The sequence below is a fragment of the Balaenoptera acutorostrata genome, chromosome 16, assembly GCF_949987535.1.
Source record: "Balaenoptera acutorostrata chromosome 16, mBalAcu1.1, whole genome shotgun sequence".
Lineage (NCBI taxonomy): Eukaryota > Metazoa > Chordata > Mammalia > Artiodactyla > Balaenopteridae > Balaenoptera > Balaenoptera acutorostrata.
In genome coordinates, this window is record NC_080079.1 from 80331689 (window position 1) to 80353719 (window position 22031).

Here is a 22031-nt window from a genome sequence, read left to right on the forward strand (position 1 = left end):
TGTATTGCTAGGTACAAATACTAGAATTATACTTGAAAATACAGCTGGGTGCACTGGAGAATCTATCATTTAGAACCACTGTGTTCAAAGGAGCATGAGTTTATGGCCCCTTTAGTTAGCTCAGAGTGCTATTATAACTCCAGGGAAACTTTGGAATTATTAATCTAACTACATTTAGTGTCATCTGTTGTCCAAATTTTTCCCAAGCTGTGACTAGCTCTTTTTGATCTCTCAATATAATTTTTGAGCCAGTTAAATTTTTCAGCATTTTGCTGCCCTCAGGAGAATGAAGCCTCAGAGGACATTGCTTCCAAGTACATTTTTTACTTCCAGATTCTCTAGCCTTTTTAATCAGCTGTGTTAAATCAACAGGCTAGTTTATCCTGGCATCAAACCCGTTTTTGATAGAAGGGGAAATGTTTATACTTTCCCATTTTCTTCTGTTAATACTTATGGTAAGATCAAACTGAGCCTCACACATTAAATGATTCACTTGGGAAAAAAAAACCAACTTTGGGATCATTGCTTCCTCGGCAACAATTAGTTTACATAACTAGGACGGAAGTGTGTATTTCCATTTCACTATTGGCTTCGTGCTATTCACAGCAATGACCTGGGGTGAGTGGAGATGGGGGAAGAGAGGCTGTGCCCTAAGGGAGTGTGCAAGATAATTCTGCATACATCATATACTGTCAGTCCTTTAGGGCATGGGAAGAAAATATTAGCTTGTTTATTTACATTTTTATCTGAAAAGAACAGAATTAAGCTCTCCTCATATGTGAATTGACAGTATTTAATTTATAGATAAATATAAATAAAACTGGTGGTTCCTCAAGAATTTTATGGATTAGATGAATGATGAAATATTTGGAGATCACCAACAGAATTTAAGCCAAATATATTCCCTAGTTTCCTCCCCTGAACCTTTTGCCCCTGCCTCTGCAGCCTTTTATCTCATCACAGGTTCAGACCTGCTCTCCTGTCCTGTTGTACAGTCCATTGACTTGCCACATGTTTTTTCAGGTCTTCTTAACATTTCTTGCAGTTTTGCTGCATATTTGCAAAGAAACTACTATTTATATTTAAGCACTGAAAGTTTTATCTGCTCAGTGAAATCCAGGGTGCTGACACTCTCACATGAACTTGCACAGAACCCCTTTATGATCTGTCTGCATTGTACATATTTGTGATATGGGTCCTTTAAGTCCTATGGTAGGTATATCTTTATATCTTTCCTTATGAGAATAAGCTCTTTGAGACCAGGAAGAGTATATTTTTCAACTTGGAATTCTCAAAAACTAGGACACTTTCAGGCACATAAAGGCATGCAGATATTTTTCCATTAAGTAATACATTAATCCACCAGTGGTATTTCTACCATGGTTTCTTGTTTAATCACAAAGTGTAACACAAAACAAGCTATATAGTAGAGGTCCTTTGTAACATGTTCTGGTCAATTTTCAACAGGAAAAATGGTAAGAATTAGTCTTTAAATTTCTTTTTCCACATCACCTGACTCTGACCACTGCAGATTGAGCAGAAGTGTGTTTTTCTAGGGATCACTGTCATTCAGGGATGTGACTGTGGGCTTCACCCAGGAGGAGTGGCAGCACCTGGACCCTGCTCAGAGGACGCTGTACAGGGACGTGATGCTGGAGAACTACAGCCACCTCATCTCAGTAGGTAGGGAGCGCTTATTTCCCATGTAGACCCCCAGTATACATGTCCTTTCTTATTTACAGAAACTTGTGGAATTTTTGTAGAATATATGTAGAATATAATAATATTTAGGTTTGGGATATACAGGCCAAGGACAATTTATCCCTTTTGGGTACCAGAAAGAATGTGTTGTCCTCTGCCCCATAACATGATTAGATGAGCTTTTTTTTTTATTGTATACTCTTTGAGAACAGTGTATCAAAGACCCTGACACTCATCCAATTTGTCTCATGTCATATAATTCTCATTCACAGGGTTTTGCATCCCTAAACCAGAAGTGATCCTCAAGTTGGAGCAAGGAGAGGAGCCATGGATATTGGAGGAAGAGTCCCCAAGCCAGAGTGTCCCAGGTGAGTCTGGGAGTATGAGCCAGACGGAGTTTAGGAGGAAATCAGATCACAAAGGGGTAGTTCAGAGATTAAGGCCATTGAAATGGTCTTCAGGAATCATGTTTTAGTGGCTCTGGACCTTTGGAAGTAGCATGTTAACATGACTCAAATATCCAGTGTCACTGAATCGCGCAGTATCTCCCCAGTGTCACTCTTATACACAAATGGTATCCTTTTTTTAAGGTGTAAATTACATAGAGTTAGATACACAGATGTTTAAGTGTTCAAGTAAATAAAGTTTTGTATATGCATACATCCATATAGCCATTGTCAAGATGAACATATGGAACATTTTTTTAGCACCCCAGAAGGCTCCCTGGTGTCCTCCTCCCAGTAAATAACATCTCCCCCTTCTATTATCATAGATCAAGTTTGCCTGTTTTTCACTTCGGATAACTGTAGTCATACAGTAGGTACTATGTATATATGTGCACTATGTACATACATACACACAATATGTATATGTGTATATATACTATATGTGTGTGTGTGTGTGTTTGTGTGTATAGTGTCTGCCACCTTTGGATCAGCACTATGTCTGTGAGATATATATGTCATATACATTAGTAGTTTATTGCTTTATATTGCTGTGCAGTGTTCCATCATGACTATCCCAGAATTTATCTGTCCATTCTATTACTGAAACATAATTGGGGTACATATTTGAAACATACTTGTTTTAAAATATATTTATTTTGAATTTGAGGGTATTTGAAAAATGGTGTTATATTTTATAATTGAAGTATAGTTGATTTACAATATTACATTAGTTTCAGGTATACAACATAGTGATTCAATATTTTTGTAGATTATACTCCATTATAAGTTATTACAAGATAATGGCTATAATTCCCTGTGCTGTACAATATATCCGTGTTGCATATCTATTTTATACATAGTAGTTTGTATCTGTTAAACCAAACACATAATTTGTCCCTCCACCCTTCAGTCTCCCCTTCAGTAACCATGTTTGTTTTCTGTATCTGTGACTCTGTTTCTGTTTTGCATATACATTCATTTGCATTATCTTTTTAGATTCCATATGTAATTGATATCATACAGTATTTGTCTTTCTCTTTCTGGCTTATTTCACTAAGCATGATATCCTCTAGGTCCATCCACATTCCTGCAAATGACAGAATTTATTTTTTTTTATGACTTGAGTACTGTTCTGTTGTGTGTGTATATATAATTTTCTTTATCCAGTTGTCTGTCGATGGGCACCTATGTTGCTTCCATGTCTTGGCTATTGTAAATGCTGCTGTGAACATTGGGGTGCATGTATCCTTTAAAATTAGTGTTTTCGTTTTCTCCAGATATATACCCAGGAGCATTATCTGCAAATAGTGACAGCTATACCTCTTCCCTTCCAATTTGGATACCTCTTATTTTTTCTTTGTGTCTGTGATTGCTGTGGATAGGACTTCCGATACCATGTTTAAATAGAAGTGGCGATAGTCTGCATCTTTGTCTTGTTCCTGGAAATGAAAGGAAGGCTTTCAGCTTTTCACCACTGAGTATGATGTTGGCTATGGGTTTGTCATAAATGGCCTTTATTATGTTGAGATATTCTCCCTCTGTACCCACTGTGATGAGAGTTTTTATCATGAATGAATGTTGAATTTGGTCAAATGCTTTTTCTGTGTCTATTGAGATGATTATGTGATTTTTATCCTTCCTTTCATTAATGTGGTGTATCACATTGATTTGCGGATATTGATCCATCCTTGCATCCCTTGAATAAATCTACCCACTTGATCATGGCATATGATCCTTTTTATATAATGTTGAATTTGGTTTGCTAATGTTTTATTGAGGATTTCTGTATCTATTTTCCTCAGAGATATTGGTCTGTACTTGTGTCTGGTTTTGGTATCAGGGTAATTGTCACCTTGTAGACTGAATTTGGGAGTGTTCCATTCTCTTCAGTTTTTTCAAATAGTTTGAGAAGGGTAGGTATTAGTACTTTGTTATGTGTTTGGTAGAATTCCCCCGTGAGCCACCCAGTCCTGGACCATTGTTTGCTGGGAGTTTTATTAGAAAAAAAACTATTGTGGGTTTTTGATTTGTAGTTACCATGTGGTTCATGTATGTTGACCTAGAACTGTATTTATTTTAAACGATAGAAGATCCACATTCCCCGTTTTGGTTTTTAACATATTTTACATCTTCATGTCTATCTCTTAACTGTTTATTGTAGTTACAGTTTATTTTACAAATGTTGTCTGTTAACTTTCACAATAGCTTATTTTAGTGGTTGATCCACAGCCTTTACTATATTTTTGCCTTTTCTGGTGGTATTTTCTCCATCCTGTAGTTTCTTATTTCTTGTACCTTCCTCCCACCATTTTTCACTTAAGGAAGATCCTTTAACACTTCTTATAAGGTCAGTTTAGTATTGATGACTGTTTTAGTTTTTGCTTGTCTGAGAAGTTCTTTATCTCTTCTTCAATTCTGAATGATAATCTTGCTGGGTGGAGTATCCTATGTTGGAAGTTTTTCCCTTTTAACACTTTAAATATCTCATGCCACTCCCTTCTGGCCTGAAAAATTTCTGCAGACAAATCAGCTGATAGCCTTATTGGGGTTTCTTACACGTGACTCTTTCTTGCTGCCTTTAGAATTCTCTTTATCTTTAATGTTTGCCATTTTAATTATGATATGTCTTGGTGTAAGTCTCTTTGGGTTTTTCTTGTTTGGGACCCTCTGTGCTTCCTGTACCTGAATATCTATTCTTTAGGTTCAGGGTTTTGAGCCATAATTTCATCAAATATGTTTTCTACCTGTTTTTTCTTTCTTCTCCTTCTGGTACCCCTATAATGAGAGCGTTAGTATGCTTGATGTTGTCCCAGTGGTCCTTTAAACTATCCTTTGTTTTTCTTTCTGCTAATCTCATTAGGAGATTTCCATTATTCTATCTTCCAGATCACTTCTGCATCCTTCTATATCACCTATTCTGCTCTTAATACCTTCTAGTGTATTTTTCATTTCACTAATTGTGTTTTTCACCTCCAAGTGGTTTTTTTTCTGTTTTCTAATTCCTTGTTAAAATTCTTACTGTGTTCATATATTCTTTTCACTAGTTCAGTTATCATGCTTATTACTAATGCTTTACAATCTAGTAAATTATATCTGTTTCATTAGTTGATTTTGTTCAGGGTTTTTTTCTTGTTCTTTTGTTTGAAACAAATTCCTTTGTCTTCTCATTTTTCTTAACTTTCTCTGTCTTTGTGAAATTAGGGGAAACAGTTACCTATCCTGGTCTTGGAGTGGTGTCCTTGGGCGGGTCCCTACATAGTCTGTGTGTGCCCAATGGCTTTGGTGGGAGTATCTCCCCCCAGGGTATTCTGGCAGCTACACCTTGCTGAGGGCTAGGGCTGGAGATGGAGGGGCTAGGAGCCAGGTGTCAGCCAGGGCTCCTCCTATGCTCAGTGGTCGACACTGCCCACCAGGGCCAGGGCTGGTGTCAGGTCTTAAGGTAGTGAAGCAGAAGCCTGGAGGGTTGGGTCAGAGCTGGTTCCGTTCCCCAGAAGGAAGCAGTGGTTGGAGCAAGAGGGACTGGCGTGTGTGCCCAGTGCGGGCCAGGGTGCACTCTGTGCTTGTCCTGGCACACAAGTCAGTGTTCTAGGACACTCCTGATCTGCTGCCCCTCCCTGCACTGGCAGTGCCCCCCTCCAAAACCATTCAGATGTAGTGTCAGGTCTAACCTAGCTCCATGCCCCGAACTGTGTACGCTCCTCAGTAGCAACAGCCTTTGCCCTAGTGGGGAGCTGTGCTGTGGAGCAAGAGGGGCTGGAGTGGGTACTTTGTGTGGGCTGGGGGCATGTGCTGGGTCAGTTGCAGGAAACCAGCCCAATTTCTGAAGTCTCAGTCTGCTTCCTCTGCCTGTTCCCTGAGCAAGCAAGCATGTGTGTGCACTTCAAGAGCGGAGTCCAAGTTTCTCACAGGTCCCCACGCTGCGGGTCCCACTGGTCTTCATACCAGCCAAGAGGCCTTATCTTCCTGATGTTGGACCCCAGGGCTAAGATGCCCAATAAGGGGTTGGAACTGCTTCCCCCCACCCCCGCCCAGGGAGGATATTTGATGCTCCTCTTCTGTGTCCCCTCCTAGGGGCACAGGTCCTGAACTGATTGTTTCTCTTCCCTTCCTTCCCTATGGATCTTTTTTATAGCCTTAGTTGTATGAGTCTTTTTCTGCCAGTCTCCAGATTGTTTTCAGTGAGACCTGCTCCAAAATAGATGTATTTTTGATGTGTTCCTGGGGGGGAGGTGAGCTACGTGTCCTCTACCGCTGCCATCTTGATTTCCTCTTCCATAAGTATTCTTGTGTATGTCTTTTGGAGGACCTAAACTCTTTCATTTTTGTTAGATGTAAAGCCAGAAATATACTCGCCGAGTATAGAGTAGTCACATATTTAGCTTTAGTAATATTTAAACTGTTTTCCAAGTGGTTGTACTAAATTATACGCCACCAGCCATGTATAAGAGTTCCAGTTACATTACATCCTTCTGAGAACTTGATATTGTCAGTCTAATTAATTTTATCCATTCTAGTCATTGTGGTGTGTAACTAAGTTTTAATTTCCATTTCTCTGATGACTAATGATGTTGAGCATCTTTTCATATGTTTGTTGCTTATTTGGATATCTCCTTTAGTGAAGTGATTATTCACCTCATTTACTTTTTTTATATTACTAGGTTATTGGTCTCTTACTGATTTAGAGATGTTTAACAATATATTCTGGGTATGAATCTTTTGTCAAATTTCATGTATTGAAAAGTATCTTCTCAGTTACATCTTATCACTTTCTTAATGATGTCTTCTGATAAACAGAAGCTTATTAAAAAGACTGTCCTTCCTTCCACTGAATTGTGGTGATTTTTTTTCTTTTTTGCAATTCACCTTTTATTCCCTTTTTTTTACGACTATGTCACTAGAACCCAAGTTTGTGGATGAAGAGACAACTATGACAGACAGGACCCTCAGAAAATGGAGTTCAGTCAGACATCCAGAGTTAACACACTGTGTTCCCCAATGTTGGAGTGATTCTCAGGGGTTTGCTGTAGAGCTGGGCAGTTTTAAACAGTTGACGTTTCTATGTTTGGGCAGCCTAAGAGTGCTTGTATGATAATCATATAGGATGGTGAGGTGGGCATGGTCCCCAATTACTTATTACCTCTTTTCACATGGTGGAGCTAAGTGAAACTGTTAAAAAATGTTTCTCCAGCTTTTAAAACTACAAAGAATGATTTCCAGAATTCCCCAGGAAGTAAGAACTGTTCCTTTTGAGCTGAAGAACGTATTTCATTTTCTACTTCACTGCAGAGATATTTCCTACTCTAAAATACCATCATCTTTTCATCCACATATGAATTGTGGAACAGAGGGGAATTGGGGCCAGGCATGGAGTATGAAGAGGAATGATTTCACATCAGGTGGGCTGGAAGCCAATAGCTGAGTTTTTTGTTTTTTGTTTTAATTTTTATTGGAGTATAGTTGATTAACAATGTTGTGTTAGTTTCAGGTGTACAGCAAAGTGAATCAGTTATACATAAATATATGTATCCATTCTTTTTCAGATTCTTTTCCCATATAGCTTATTACAGAATATTGAGTAGAGTTCCTTGTGCTATAAGGTAGGTCCTTATTATCTATTTTACACATAGTAGTGTGTATATGTCAATCCCAATCTCCTAATTTATCACTTGCCCCCATATTTCCCCTTTGGTAACCATAGGTTTGATGTTGAGATCTGTGAGTCTGTTTCTGTTCTGCAAATAAGTTCATCCATATCATTTTTAAATTAGATTCCACATATAAGTGATATCATATGATATTTGTCTTTCTCCTTCTGACTTACTTGGCTTAGTATATGATAACCTCTATGTCCATCCATGTTGCTGCAAATGGCATTATTTTATTCTTTTTTATGGCTAATATTCCATGGTATATATATGTACCACGTTTTCTTTAGCCATTCCTCTGTTGATGGACGTTTAGGTTGCTTCCATCTGTTGGGTATTGTAAATGGTGCTGCTATGAACAATGGCCGGGGTAGGGGGCAGGGTGTATCTTTTCGAAGTATGGTTTTCTCTGAGTATGTGCCCTGGAGTGGACTGCTGGATCATAGGGTATTTCTATTTTTAGTTTTAAGGACCCTCCATACTGTTCTCCATAGTGGCTGTATCAATTTACATTCCCACCAACAGTGCAAGAGGGTTCCCTTTTCTCCACACCCTCTCCAGCATTTATTGTTTGTAGATTTTTTGATGATGGCCATTCTGACTGGTGTAAGGTGGTGATACCTCATTATAGTTTTGATTTGCATTTCTCTAATGATTGATTAGTGATGTTGAGCATCCTTTCATGTGTTTGTTGGCCATCTGTATATCTTCTTTGGAGAAATGTGTGTTTAGGTCTTTTGCCCATTTTTGGATTGGGTTGTTTTTTTGATACTGAGCTGCATGAGCTGCTTGTATATTTTGGAGATTAATCCTTTGTCAGTTGCTTCATTTGCAAATATTTTCTCCCATTCTGAGGGTTGTCTTTTCGTCTTGTTTATGGTTTCCTTTGATATGCAAAAGCTTTTAAGTTTCATTAGGTCCTGTTTACTTTTGTTATTATTTTCATTACTCTAGGAGATGTATCAAAAAAGATCTTGCTGTGATTTATGTCAGAGCATGTTCTGCCTATGTTTTCCTCTAAGAGTTTTACAGTATCCAGCCTTACATGTGAATTACGGTTTTATCTTTGTCATTTATCAGGTGATCATATATGTATGTTTCTGGGCTTTCTTTACTGTTCCATTGACTGATTTATCCATCTTTATGACAATACCACACTGTCTTTTATTATAATATTATAAGTCTTGACATCTGGCAGTGTTGTTAGCCTTCTAGGTTTGCTGTTTTCTTCAAGATTCTTGGGTATTCTACAGCATGAATACAGAATGTTGCCAAGAACATCTTTAGTCTACAGAATGTATTAAAATGATTTCTATGTTTTTAGACATTCTGGACAATTCTGTACTGTTATAGGTCTTGTATTTTCATTAAATTTTAGAATCAGCTTGTCAATTTCCACAAATACAGACACACCTGTTAGGATGTTATTTGGGATTGCATCACTCATTTGGGGGAGAACTGACATCTTGACCATGGTATACCTCTACTTAGGTCTTTAAATTCTCAGTTGAGCAGTTTTGCCGATTTTTCTTTAAATATATTCCTAAATATTTTATATTATTTTTGTCTTTGTTTAATGCTAGTATAATTATAGAAAAAAACAGTAATATAGAAAAACAGTTTATGTTTGCACATTTACCTTGTATCCTGCAACCTTGCTAATGAATTCATTTTTTCTGGTTAATGAATTCATTTTTTCTGGTAGTTGTTTTGTAGATCTGTAAAAATTTTCTATGTAAACAATTCTGTCATGTATGAATACAGACTTTTTTGCCTTTTGTACTGGCATTCCTAGCCAGTAAAGTGTTGTACAGAAGTTCTGACCTCAGGGAAATACTGTTCAGTATGTTACCATTAATTTTGACATTAAGGATTTCTGTAAATGTGCTTTATCGTTTTAAGGAAGTTCTCTTCTATTCCTCATTTGCTAAGAGTTTTTTAAAAAAACATGAATTATATTCAATTTTGTCAAATGCTATGTGTATCTCTGTATGAGATAAATCTCATGGCTTTTCTTACTTACTTATTCTGTTTTAGTACTGGTGAGTAGTCTTGATTGATTTTCAAATGTTAAAGCAATCTGATATTTCTGAAATACATCCTCCTTGGTCATAATATATTCAGTTTTTATAATCACTGAGTTTTTCTGTGTGTATTCTGTAGCTGTCCTTTGTTATCTTTCCAGGTTTGGGGTTGAAGACTGTCCTATTTTTGTAAGATGAGTTGAGCATTGTTTCATGATGATTTTTCAAGATTGTGTGTATTTCTTCTTCAGTGTTTGGAAAATTCCACCAACAAAGCCATTTCAGTCTTAAGTTATTTTTGTGGAGATTTAAAATTTCAGAGTGTTAAATTTTTTAACTTGGTTAATATCATAAATACAATACATGTAGTTTCTGGAACAGAACAGATGGTGAAGTATTATTTACTTAAAGCCAAATAACAACTGTGTAGTTCCAACGTACCTTAATATCTTACTCTTGGTGCAGTGAGACAGAAGCTAGGTGTCCTACACATACACACAAAGTTGGTATTGCAGATGAAGAACACTGATAAAATGAATCTGGGCTTGCTCCTGTAGAAGGGAGAGGTAGCTGTCCCACTCCTCTTTTACAAGGAGAAGGAAAAACCTTTGCTCCCTTGGGGAGGATCCTAAATTCTTCCTTTTAACCTTTTGGTATATAAATTTCTTCAGGGGAAAAAAAAGACCACTGTCTCCAGCTTCACACCTAGGATGTCATCAGGGCTCCCAGGTTTCAGCACCCCTACTGAAATGTAAATCTCTCTAGAGTTCTACCCTTAATAATCACTCTCTCAATCTCATTCTTTGACCTTAGGTTCCAAGTTTCATTAACATTTGCTCACAAAGTCCTAACTGTGCAGAAAAGTAACATTATTTTCCATAGAGTCCCACAGTGCTACCCATTTTACTTCTCCATAGGTGACTTCTGGCCAGTTTTTCTACATATGTGCTGTTCCTCATTTTGTTTTAGCCTTTTAACAATGAAGGTCTGTGGTAGAAAGCTGGATAGTTTCCTCTTCAAGTTCTCTTAGCCTTTTGCCTGGCCCAGCTGTACCCAGGTGCAGCAGGGTATACTAATATTTTGCCTACACTTTGCCTTGGTCTGCAAAGGAAGAAGTCTGTGGCGCATTTTGCCATCCATACAACTCTGTCCAGTCAGTTGAAGCTGATTTAAATGCCTTCCAGGCTGAGGCAGGATCATGCATCACTTCACCTAAATTTTAGGAACAAATTCCACACCTCTTTCTAATGGAATAACTGCACTATAGGTAAAACTGCTCACAGACTGCATGTCTGAGGTCTCCTCTTTCTTACGCTACCAGGTGTTTGCACAAATACTTGAACATTTCTGATAACTATCCCTAGGTGCAAATCACACACATATTCTGATGTAGTAGCCAGAAAATAACACAAAGCTGTTTTTTAAAAATTACCCTTTTGAATGATGTCAGCATCATGGCAGTTTGAGATATTCATTTTGTCACTCCCCTTCAACCTACAAACGGTAAAACATCTGTAACTCAAGAAATCCTCTGCCCAACACACCAGGACACCAAAGAGTTCCATACATCAATACATCTACAGGTGGGTGGATGAACACACAGAGGAGACAGAACCAGGGGAACAGCAAGGAGTAGATGAAAATGAGCAATTTATAGGGGATAAACAGCTGGGCTTACCCAAAGAAAAATATATTTATTCTAGATTTATATTGTCAGTTCTCAAGGGCTTAATTTCCCAAGTACACAAACAGCTCATACAGCTCAACAACAAAAAAATAACCCAATCAAAAAATGGGCAGAAGACCTAAATAGACATTGCTCCAAAGAACACACAGATGATGATGGCCAATAGGCATATGAAAAGATACTCAACATCACTAATTATTAGAGAAATGCAAATCAAAACTACAACAGGATATCACCTCACTGCTGTGAGAATGGCCGTCATTAAAAAATCCACAAACAACAAATGCTGGAGAGGATGTGGAGAAAGGGAACCCTCCTACACTGTTGGTGGGAATGTAAATTGATACAGCCACTATGGAGAACACTATGGAGGTTCCTCAAAAAACTAAAAATAGAATTGCCATATGATCCCACAATCCCACACCTAGGCATATATCCAGAGAAAACTCTAAGATACATGCACCCCAATGTTCATAGCAGCACTATTTACAATAGCCAAGACATGGAAGCAACCTAAATGTCCATTGACAGAGGAAGGGATAAAGAAGATGGGGTACATATATACAATGGAATATTACTCAGCTATAAAAAAATGAATGAAATAATACCATTTGCAACAACATGGATGGACCTAGAGATTATCATACTAAGTGAAATAATTCAGAAAGAGAAAGACATATACCATATGATCACTTATATGTGGAATATAAAATATGACACAAACGAACTTATATATGAAACAGAAATAGACTCACAGATATACAGTACAGACTGGTGGTTGCCAAGGGGGAGGGATGGAGCAGATTAGCAGATGTAAACTAGGATATATAAGCGTGGATAAACAACAAGGTCCTCCTGTACAGCACAGGGAACTAGATTTAATATCCTGTAATTAACTACAATGGAAATGAATATGAAAATGTATATATATATATAACTGAGTCACTTTTCTGTATACCAGAAACTAACACAACATTGTAAATCAACTATTCTTCAATAAAGTAAATTTTTAAATATATATTGTCAGTTTTTGGACATTAAACTCAAGGATGTAGAATATTGTAGATAGTAGAGGAGTAAAAACAGCCACACATAACCGAAATATCATAAGGTAAAGGTAAAAGAAATTTCTAGGACCAGGTTTAGAATTTTATTCCTTACAGTTTTCATGGTATACAGAGATGCTGAAACATGGATATGAAAGCAGGATTGAAAACTGATACTAACTCAGGTGAAATCTGGGGGAAAGCCAAAAGGGATTGAAACAGGGTTTGATGGTCAGGAGAGGTCCACTGCTGACCAACTCTGATGTAATGAAGGGAACATACCATACCTACAACAGAGATGTATGTCTGTATCTGTGGCAAGAATGGCTTGTCCACTCACTGATTTGCTCTTTTGTTGCTCATTTTTATTCCTCATGAATCAGAGCTAGAAAAGAATTAGAGCTTGGGTTTTAGTACTCTTCCTTTATGAGTTAGGGCTCTTAGAATATTGATTTGTTGCTGCTGGGTAGAATGGAAAAGAGAGAGAAGACTAGATGTATACACTGTTGTCATATTCTAGGCGTGAAGAGATAAGGACCTAAACTGATCAACTCCCTGAAACCTAATGCTAACTATTTCCTCTAAATATCCTTGTGGACTAATCTTTCTTGTCACTCTATTTCAGAATTAATTAATAGCAGTAGAAACTATTCAAGAAAGAAGTTTGATGAATTTAACAAAGGTAGAAAATGGTTCCATGATGACAAGCATGAAGGAATTCACTCTGAAGAGAAAACTTATGAATATAAGAAAAATGGGAATGGCCTCTGTCTTAATGAAGACTCTGTTCAGCATCAAAAAATTCAAATTTTGGAGCAACCTTTTGAATACAGTGAATGTAGGAAAGCTTTCCATGAGAATTCACTCTTTGTTATACATAAGAATCCTTACACAGGACAGAACACCTGTGAATACACTGAATACAGAAAAACCTTCTGTGATATGTCATCTCTCTTTGCTCATCAGAGAACACATCCAAAAGAGAATCACTATGAATTTAATGAATGTGGAGAAAATTTCTTTGAGGAATCCATCCTCTTTGAACATAATGTTCACCCTTTGAGCCAGAAGTCAGATCTCATTCCAATTCAGAGAAGCCACTCAATTGACAATATAATTGAATATAATGAATGCAGAAACTTCTTCAATGAAAAATTAGTCTTTGGCATACAACAGAGCATACAAACAGCAGAAAAACGCTATGAATGTCATGAATGTGGAAAAACCTTCAACAAGAAGTCAGCCCACACAAGACATCGGAGAACCCACACTGGGGAAAAATCCTGTGAATGTCATGAATGTGGGAAAACTTTCTGCAAGAATTCAGACCTCATTAAACATCAGAGAATTCATACAGGGGAGAAACCTTATGAATGTCAAGAATGTGGAAAATCCTTCAGTGAAAAGTCAACCCTCACCCAACATCACAGAACACACACAGGGGAGAAACCATATGAATGTCATGAATGTGGAAAATCCTTCTCATTTAAGTCAGTCCTTACTGTACATCAGAAAACACACACAGGGGAGAAGCCCTATGAATGCTATGAATGTGGGAAGGCCTTTCTCAGAAAATCAGACCTCATTAAACATCAAAGAACTCACACAGGGGAAAAACCTTATGAATGTAATGAATGTAGGAAATCCTTCTCTGAGAAGTCAACTCTCACTAAACATTTGAGAACTCATACAGGCGAGAAGCCCTATGAATGTACTGAATGTGGAAAATTTTTCTGCTACTACTCGGGTTTCACAGAACATCAGAGGAGACATACAGGAGAGAAACCTTTTGTATGTAATGAATGTGGGAAAAACTTCCGTCAGAAATCAGCCCTAATTGTTCATCAGAGAACTCACGTAAGACAGAAACCCTATGAATGTAATGAATGTGGAAAGTCATTCTGTGTGAAGTCAAAACTCACTGCACATCATAGAACACACACAGGGGAGAAACCCTATGAATGTAATGTTTGCAGGAAATCATTCTATGTGAAGTCAAAACTTACTGTACATCAGAGAACACATTTGGGAAGAAACCCTATAAATATAATAAGTGAGGGAAATCACTCTGGGTGAAGTCAAGAGTTTATAGAACAAAGAACACAAAGCAGGGAGAAAAATCTATTAAGATTTTGAGAACATCTTTGGTCTAAAGTCAGTTCTCATAATACAGCAGAGAACTTACAGAAGGAAGAAAATAATATGATATTCTGGACATAGGAAAATTTTCTACTGGAATTTGGACCATACAGTGTATCAGAAAGCTCAGAGTACAGAAAACCTACTGGTGAATGAATACAGGGAACCTTCTGCCCAAAGCCACACTTCACTAAACATCAGAGAAATCACACAGGGTAGAAACCTCTATCAGTATTCACAGAGAAGACTTCATCCACAGGCCAGAGAAAATGTACAAACTATAGGAAGTTATAGGAACGCATTTACTAGGAGTTGGTGTTTTATTGGACTTGTGTGAAATGTTTGAAGTAGCATTTCAGTGGACATCAGATAGTAATTTAAGTGGGTAGAAGCTTTAAGTTAAACCTAAGCTTATCATACATCAGCGATTTTGAACTGAAGTGTCTAGCATTTAGGAAATGTGAAGAATGTTTGCATTTAGACATAGCATTTATACAATTTGGCCTATTGCTGGGTGTGCTATTCCTTCCAATTTAAGGTACTAGACATCAACTGGAACCAGGGGTTGTAAGCAACTCACATGTTTATTGCTCAGGCATATGGAAAACAAGGGAAGATTTTTAGCAAGAGGACCCACCTGCAAGAAGATTTTCTGATGTCCAGGTAGAGAGAGAGAGATATCCTGGTCTTGGTGATATACCTATGACAGCAGCTTGCCAGCAGGATTTCTGATTAATTGTGAGGCTGACTAATTTTGAGTGGCCTGTCCTGAAATGGTGGATCAAAGGGGCAATGTAGGTTCCTTGAATGCAGCTACCTGGTGTAGTGGAAGTGGTATGAAATATAGGTAGTTTCTGCCTTACCAGTGTTTTAACAGTTTGGCCAGATGCCATCCTGCTGTGAAGTGTGACCTACTGCAACCAACTTTATTTATCCACATACTTAACATGTTTCGTATGTGATACAATGATTTTTTAAAAAGCAAAACATTCATGTACAAACATATACACTGTTAAGTATGGAGCTTTAAAAAGCACAAATAGATTTTACTACTGAGTAAGATACAGTAGTTTGCAGCAGACCAGTGCACTCACTAAGAACAACTAGAAAAGCAGTTCACAAAAAGCATCTATTTACTTGCAACCTATTGTTGCAGAAGCAAAGAGGGCTAGAATGGTAAAATTCAGGAGAGGAGTGAATATCAGAAAGTATATGGGAAAATATAGCTGTTTTTCCTGGGAGCACCTGCTAATTCTGGCTACAGGGAGGAACCTGAATATTGAGCTTGGCTCAGGCAGAGGGCTATACCTTGGTGGGGCAAGGGGGGTAGGGTGCAGGGAGACCAGAAACCAGGACACGGTGAACTTTGCCAGTCAATGCTGGAGTGAAAAATTCTGAAACATAAGAGGCTTCAAACACACAGCCAGTTTCTCAAAATCTTGAGAATACTGACTGATACAGGGCAGGAACTTGAAAATCTAAGCTCAAAAACACAAGTAGATTTTCTTTTTCAGTACTGAGAAAAAAATGAATAGAATTCAGGAACTGCCAGTAGGATGGGCCCCTGGCAAACACAGCATGCTATCAATAAAAGCACAAGGTTATACCAGAGGTAGATTGTATACCTTACCAAAACTGCAAACAATCTGAGTCATATTTTAAAATCTACCCAGAGAGAAAACTCGTAGGAACAGATGGCTTCACTGCAGTTATTCTAAATATTAAAAGAAGACATAATACCAAACTTTTATAAACTTTTCCAGAGATAGAAAGATAGGAATTTTCCTGTTCACTTTATGAGGCCAGTACAACTTTGATACCAAAACCTTTAAGACATTTCAGGAAAGTAAAGTTATAGACCACTATCTTATGAATTTAGATACAAAATCCTAAAATTAAAAAAATTCCAGCCATATCAAAGGACAATATATCTTGACTAAATGATGTTTACTAGAGGAATCAAAGGATAGATTTAGTATTTCAAATTCAATCCATTTGGCCTTCTACTCCTCTCTCTGATTCTCCTTTCTCCCTTGCACTTTGTACATTTCTCTTCTGCCTTCCCTTCCTGGAGTTGAAAAGGCAGAATAGGTCTGCCGTGAGGGATGAGAAAGGTGTTGTGGTGATGTGCCAACCTGCATCAAGAGTGCTGGGGGCAAGTGGAAGAGATGGTTAGCATGGCTGAGATACTGGTAACACTGAGCAGATAAGTAAATGTATTGAAGATGAGGAGAGCCAGGTTTCTCACTGTTGGAAAAGGTATCTATAAAAATGGAAAGGGGGGAAGCTACAAAACCACCTGAAGTGTTGGACTGGAATGATACTCATTTTAAATACACAGAAATAATTATAGTAGTCGTTGTGTATGTGTTTGTGTGTATTTTATGGATCTGTCTACTGACACCTCAGTAGCACTGAGCACACCAATTACCAGGTTATTAATTACTAAATACTATCCTCCCACCAAAAATTGAGCAGGTCTCTGGAGTGATAGCTTATTCCAAGTCAGAGATGGGGAGAAATATCTATCAGACAATAAGAAAATGTTCTAAGAATTATGGAAACATGTCAAAAGAACAAAAGAACTATTTTGGACAGGTTCCAGTGGCCAAATTTGAGACAGTTTGAACATCAAAACAAATAACAATAGAATCATAATATAAGTGACTTAAAAATGGGAATCCAATAATTTGTACAGATATAAATAAGTGAATAAATACATAGAGGAGGGAAAGCTTTCTTTATAAGCCAACTAATAAATGTAGGAGGAATAATGGCAATAGAAGAAACACTATTTGGCAACCATCATACTGGTAGTTGATTCAGTAAGTAGTTGCCAACATAGGCTAGAGTTTGTGGGTAGAAGTTTAATGAAGAACAGGTATTGGCATTATCTCCAAATATTTCGCCACAAAATACTAATCAACTAAAAGGTGAAAATGGTGATTTTTATGATAAACCTGGCAGACACCAACATAATCAAGTGATCAAAGTTCACTTCACCAATGGTAGGACAGGTCAACGTAATGTACTCCCTGGTGAGATGCTCTGAGAAGAGCCAACACATTTGTGCTGTATTCTTACCAAGAAAGCATAGCCAGAGTATGCTAATGCGGAGATACCAGATGAACCCGCTTGAAAGGTTATATTATAGAATGTAAAGCCTGTATTTAAATTGTCAAGGACATGAAAGGAAAAGACTGGGAGACTGTTCCAGGTTGGAGTAGACTGAAGATGTTTTAAAATAAAAACAAAAAGGAAAAATAGAATAGTTGGGACAATAAAGAGTGTGTAAATTGGATGGTAGTGTTTATTTCCAGACTTGGGTCCGTAAGTAAGTGTTCAGGAAAATACACAAGTACATAGGGGAAACGAAGTCTCGTGTCTGCAGGTTATTTTCAAACGCTTTAGAAAAAGAGTAATGAGTGTGTGTGTGTAGAGACAGAGTTCAAGTATGTGGGGACAGATGGAGAAAATGCAGTGCACAGGGGGAGATCGGAATGAGTTTTTTCTACTAGTGACTTTAGTAAGTTTGAAATCATATCCAAGCAAATACTTACTTAAAAGTTTAAGTCAACTGATGTAGCCTACCACATTAGAAAAAAATAAGTTAAACTATATTAGTGTCTCAGTAGATGTAGAAAACATTTGATAGAACTTTACACATATTCATGATTTAAAAACTACACTAGAAATAGAAGGAAACTTCATTAAAAACAAACAAAAAGCTAACATACAACAAACATCAAACTAAGTAGATGAATACTGGAATATTTCTTCCTGATATTAATAATGAGACAAGGACCTCCCTGGTGGCGCAGTGGTTAAGAATCCACCTGCCAGTGCGGGGGACATGGGTTCGAACCCTGGTCCAGGAAGATTCCCACATGCCACAGAGCAACTAAGCCTGCGTGCCACAACTACTGAAGTCCGCACGCCTAGAGCCCGTGCTCCGCAACAAGAGAAGCCACCGCAATGAGAAGCCTGCGCATCACAACAAAGAGTAGCCCCCACTTGCCACAACTAGAGAAAGCCCACGTGCAGCAACGAAGACCCAACGCAGCCAAAAATAAATAAATTTAAAAAAATAATAATGAGACGAGAATGCTTGTTACTACCACCACTACTGTCTAACACTGGACTGAAGGTTTTAGCTAGGTCAGGTCAGTAAGGCCAAATAAAAATAAAAATAAGACATAAAAACTGGGAAGATTGAAGTAAAACTCATTATTTGCAGGTAATACCATTGTTTACATTTAAAAGTCTGTGGAAAAATTATTAGAAATATGTGAATTTAGCAAACTGGCTATATAAAAATTATATTTTTATGTATAAACAACCAATAGAAAAGTGATGCCAGGAGAATTGCATCCTTCCTGGATAGGGTGGCAAAGACCAGATATATTCTCCTGCCTGACATAATTGGGGAAAGGGGAAACAGACAAATAAAGGAAATAATTATGTTCAAGTCACTGGACATACAACAGCCCTAAAACAGTTCCAGAAATCCAAAAAGTGCATCACAAAATTAGAAGTTCAAAGACAAAAATAAATGAAAGGGTGTTAAGAATGACTTGTGGGGAGAAGATGGCAGAGTAGAAAGAAGTGAACTCACTCCTTACAGAACCATCAAAATCACAACGAACTGCTGAACAACCACTGACAAAAAAAATGCTGGAACCTACCAAAAAAGATACCCTACATCCAAAGACAAAGAAGAAGCAACAAAGAGACAGTAGGAGGGGCACAATCACAATAAAATCAAATCTCATATATGCCGGGTGGGTGACTCACAAACTCGAAAAGTTATACCACAGTCCTCCCACAGGAGTGAAAGTTCTGAGCTCCCAGCCTGGGGGTCTGGCAACAGGAGGAGGAGCCCCCAGAGAGTCTGGCTTTGAAGGCCAGTGGGGTTTGATCACAGGAATTCCGCAGGACTGGGGTAAACAGAAACTCCACTCTTGGAGGACTCACAAAGGGTCTTGTGTGTACCAGGACCCAGGGAAAAAAGTGGTGACCTCATAAGAGACTGGGCTAGACTTACCTGCTAGTGTTGGTCTCCTGCGGAGGCGGGGTTGGCTGTGGCTCACTGCGGGGACAAGGACACTGGTGGCAGCAGTTCTGGCAAGTACTCACTGGCCTAAGCCCTCTTGGAGGCTGACATTTTCTTACCCAACAGCCTACAGGCTCAGTGCTGGGACACCTCAGACCAAACAACCAACAGGGCAGGAACACAGCCCCACCTAACAGCAGACTGGCTGCTTAAAGTCCTCCTGAATAAACTGCTGCCTGATAGACAGCCCGACATGGCCCTGCCTACCAGAATGACAAGACCCAGTTCCACCCACCAGTGCGCAGTTACCAGTCCTTCCCACCAGGAAGCCTGCATAAGTCTCTTAGCCAGCCTCATCCACCAGGGGGCAGGTAGCAGAAGCCAGAAGGAACTACAACCCTGCAGCCTGCAGAATGGAAACTGCAATCACAGAAAATTAGACAAAATGAGACAGCGGAGGAATACGTCCCAGATGAAGGAACAAGATAAAACCCCAGAACGCCACCTAAGTGAAGTGGAGATAGGCAATCTACCTGAAAAAGAATTCAGAGTAATGATAGTAAAGATGATCCAAGATCATGGGGAAAAAAATGGAGACACAGATGGAGAGGATACAAGAAATGTTTAACAAAAACCTAGAAGAACTAAAGAACATACAAACAGATGAACAATACAATAACTGAAATGAAAAATACACTAGAAGGAATCAATAGAATAATTGAGGCAGAAGAATGGATAAGTGAGCTGGAAGACAGAATGGTGGAAATCACTACCATGGAACAGAATAAAGAAAAAAGAATGAAAAGAAATGAGGACAGTCTAAGAGACCTCTGGGACAACATTAAACACACTAACATTTGCATTATAGGGGTCCCAGAAGGAGAAGAGTAAGAGAAAGGACCTGAGAAAATACATGGAGAGATAATAGCTGAAAACTTCCCTACCATGGGAAAGAAAATAGTCACCCAAGTCCAGGAAGGGCAGAGAGTCCCAGGCAGGATAAACCCAAGGAGAAACACGCCAAGACACATAGTAATCAAATTGACAAAAATTAAAAATAAAGAAAAAATATTAAAAGCAACAAGGGAAAGGCAACAGATAATGTACAAGGAAACTCCCATAAGGTTATAAGCTGATTTCTCAGCAAAAACTCTGCAGGCCAGAAGGGAGTGGCACAATGTATTTAAAGTTATGAAAGGGAAAAACCTACAACCAAGAATGCACAGCAAGGTTCTCATTCAGATTCAACAGAGAAATCAAAAGCTTTTCTGACAAGCAGAAGCTATGAGAATTCAGCACCACCAGACCAGCTTTGCAACAAATGTTAAAGGAACTTCTCTAGGTGGGAAAGAAAAGACCACAACTAGAAGCAAGAAAATTATGAATGGAAGAGCTCACCAGTAAAGGCAAACATACAGTAAACATAGGAAATTATCTGCACACAAATATGATATCAAAACCAGCAATTGTGAGGAAAGCACAAGTGCAGGATATTGGAAATGCATTTGAAATTAAAGATCAGCAACTTAATACAATCTTATTTTTTTACATAGACTGCTATAGCAAAACCTCATGGTAACTGCAACTGAAAATCTACAATAGATACACACACAAAAAAGAAAAAGGAATCCAAACACAACACTAAAGTTAGTCATCAGATCACAAGAGAAAAAAAGGAAGGTAAGAAAAAACACCTACAAAAACAAATCCAGGGTTTCCCTGGTGGCGCAGTGGTTGAGAATCTGCCTGCCAATGCAGGGGACACGGGTTCGAGCCCTGGTCTGGGAAGATCCCACATGCCGCAGAGCAACTGGGCCCGTGAGCCACAACTACTGAGCCTGCGCGTCTGGAGCCTGTGCTCCGCAACAAGAGAGGCTGCGATAGTGAGAGGCCCGCGCACCGCGATGAAGAGTGGCCCTGCTTGCCTCAACTAGAGAAAGCCCTCGCACAGAAACGAAGACCCAACACAGCCAAAAATAAATAAGTAAATAAATAAGTAAATAAAGGAGTTCCTTTAAAAAAATAAAAATAAAAATAAATGAAAGGATTTACTTAGTGTTGATGACTGAAGACTGATTTCTCCCTAAATTGAATGAATGATTCAGTGCAACCCTAACTGCCATCCAACAGCAGGTTTTGTTGTTGGAAATTATGAATTTAAAATGTATTTGCAGATGCAGTGACCAACAGTAGCTGACACAGTCTGAAAATAGCAAAATAAAGCTGCAGGACTCAGATTGCTACATAACTAGACTGTTACAGGCAGACCTCAGAGTTATTGGCTTGGTTC

General features: G+C 38.3%; 1 protein-coding gene across 2 annotated transcripts in view; it reads left to right on the forward strand.

Annotated features, from left to right (window-relative positions):
- Window positions 1-19855, forward strand: part of LOC103002793 (zinc finger protein 37A-like) — a 63633-nt gene extending 43778 nt beyond the window's left edge. For both annotated transcript variants that reach the window (XM_028163643.2, XM_007170798.3), the window contains exons 3-5: window positions 1557-1683; window positions 1974-2069; window positions 13175-19855. In XM_028163643.2, the coding sequence (XP_028019444.2) occupies window positions 1557-1683; window positions 1974-2069; window positions 13175-14625 (1674 nt within the window). In that variant the 3' untranslated portion in view covers window positions 14626-19855. The remainder of the gene's footprint in view (window positions 1-1556; window positions 1684-1973; window positions 2070-13174) is intronic.
- The last annotated feature ends 2176 nt before the right edge of the window (window positions 19856-22031 follow it).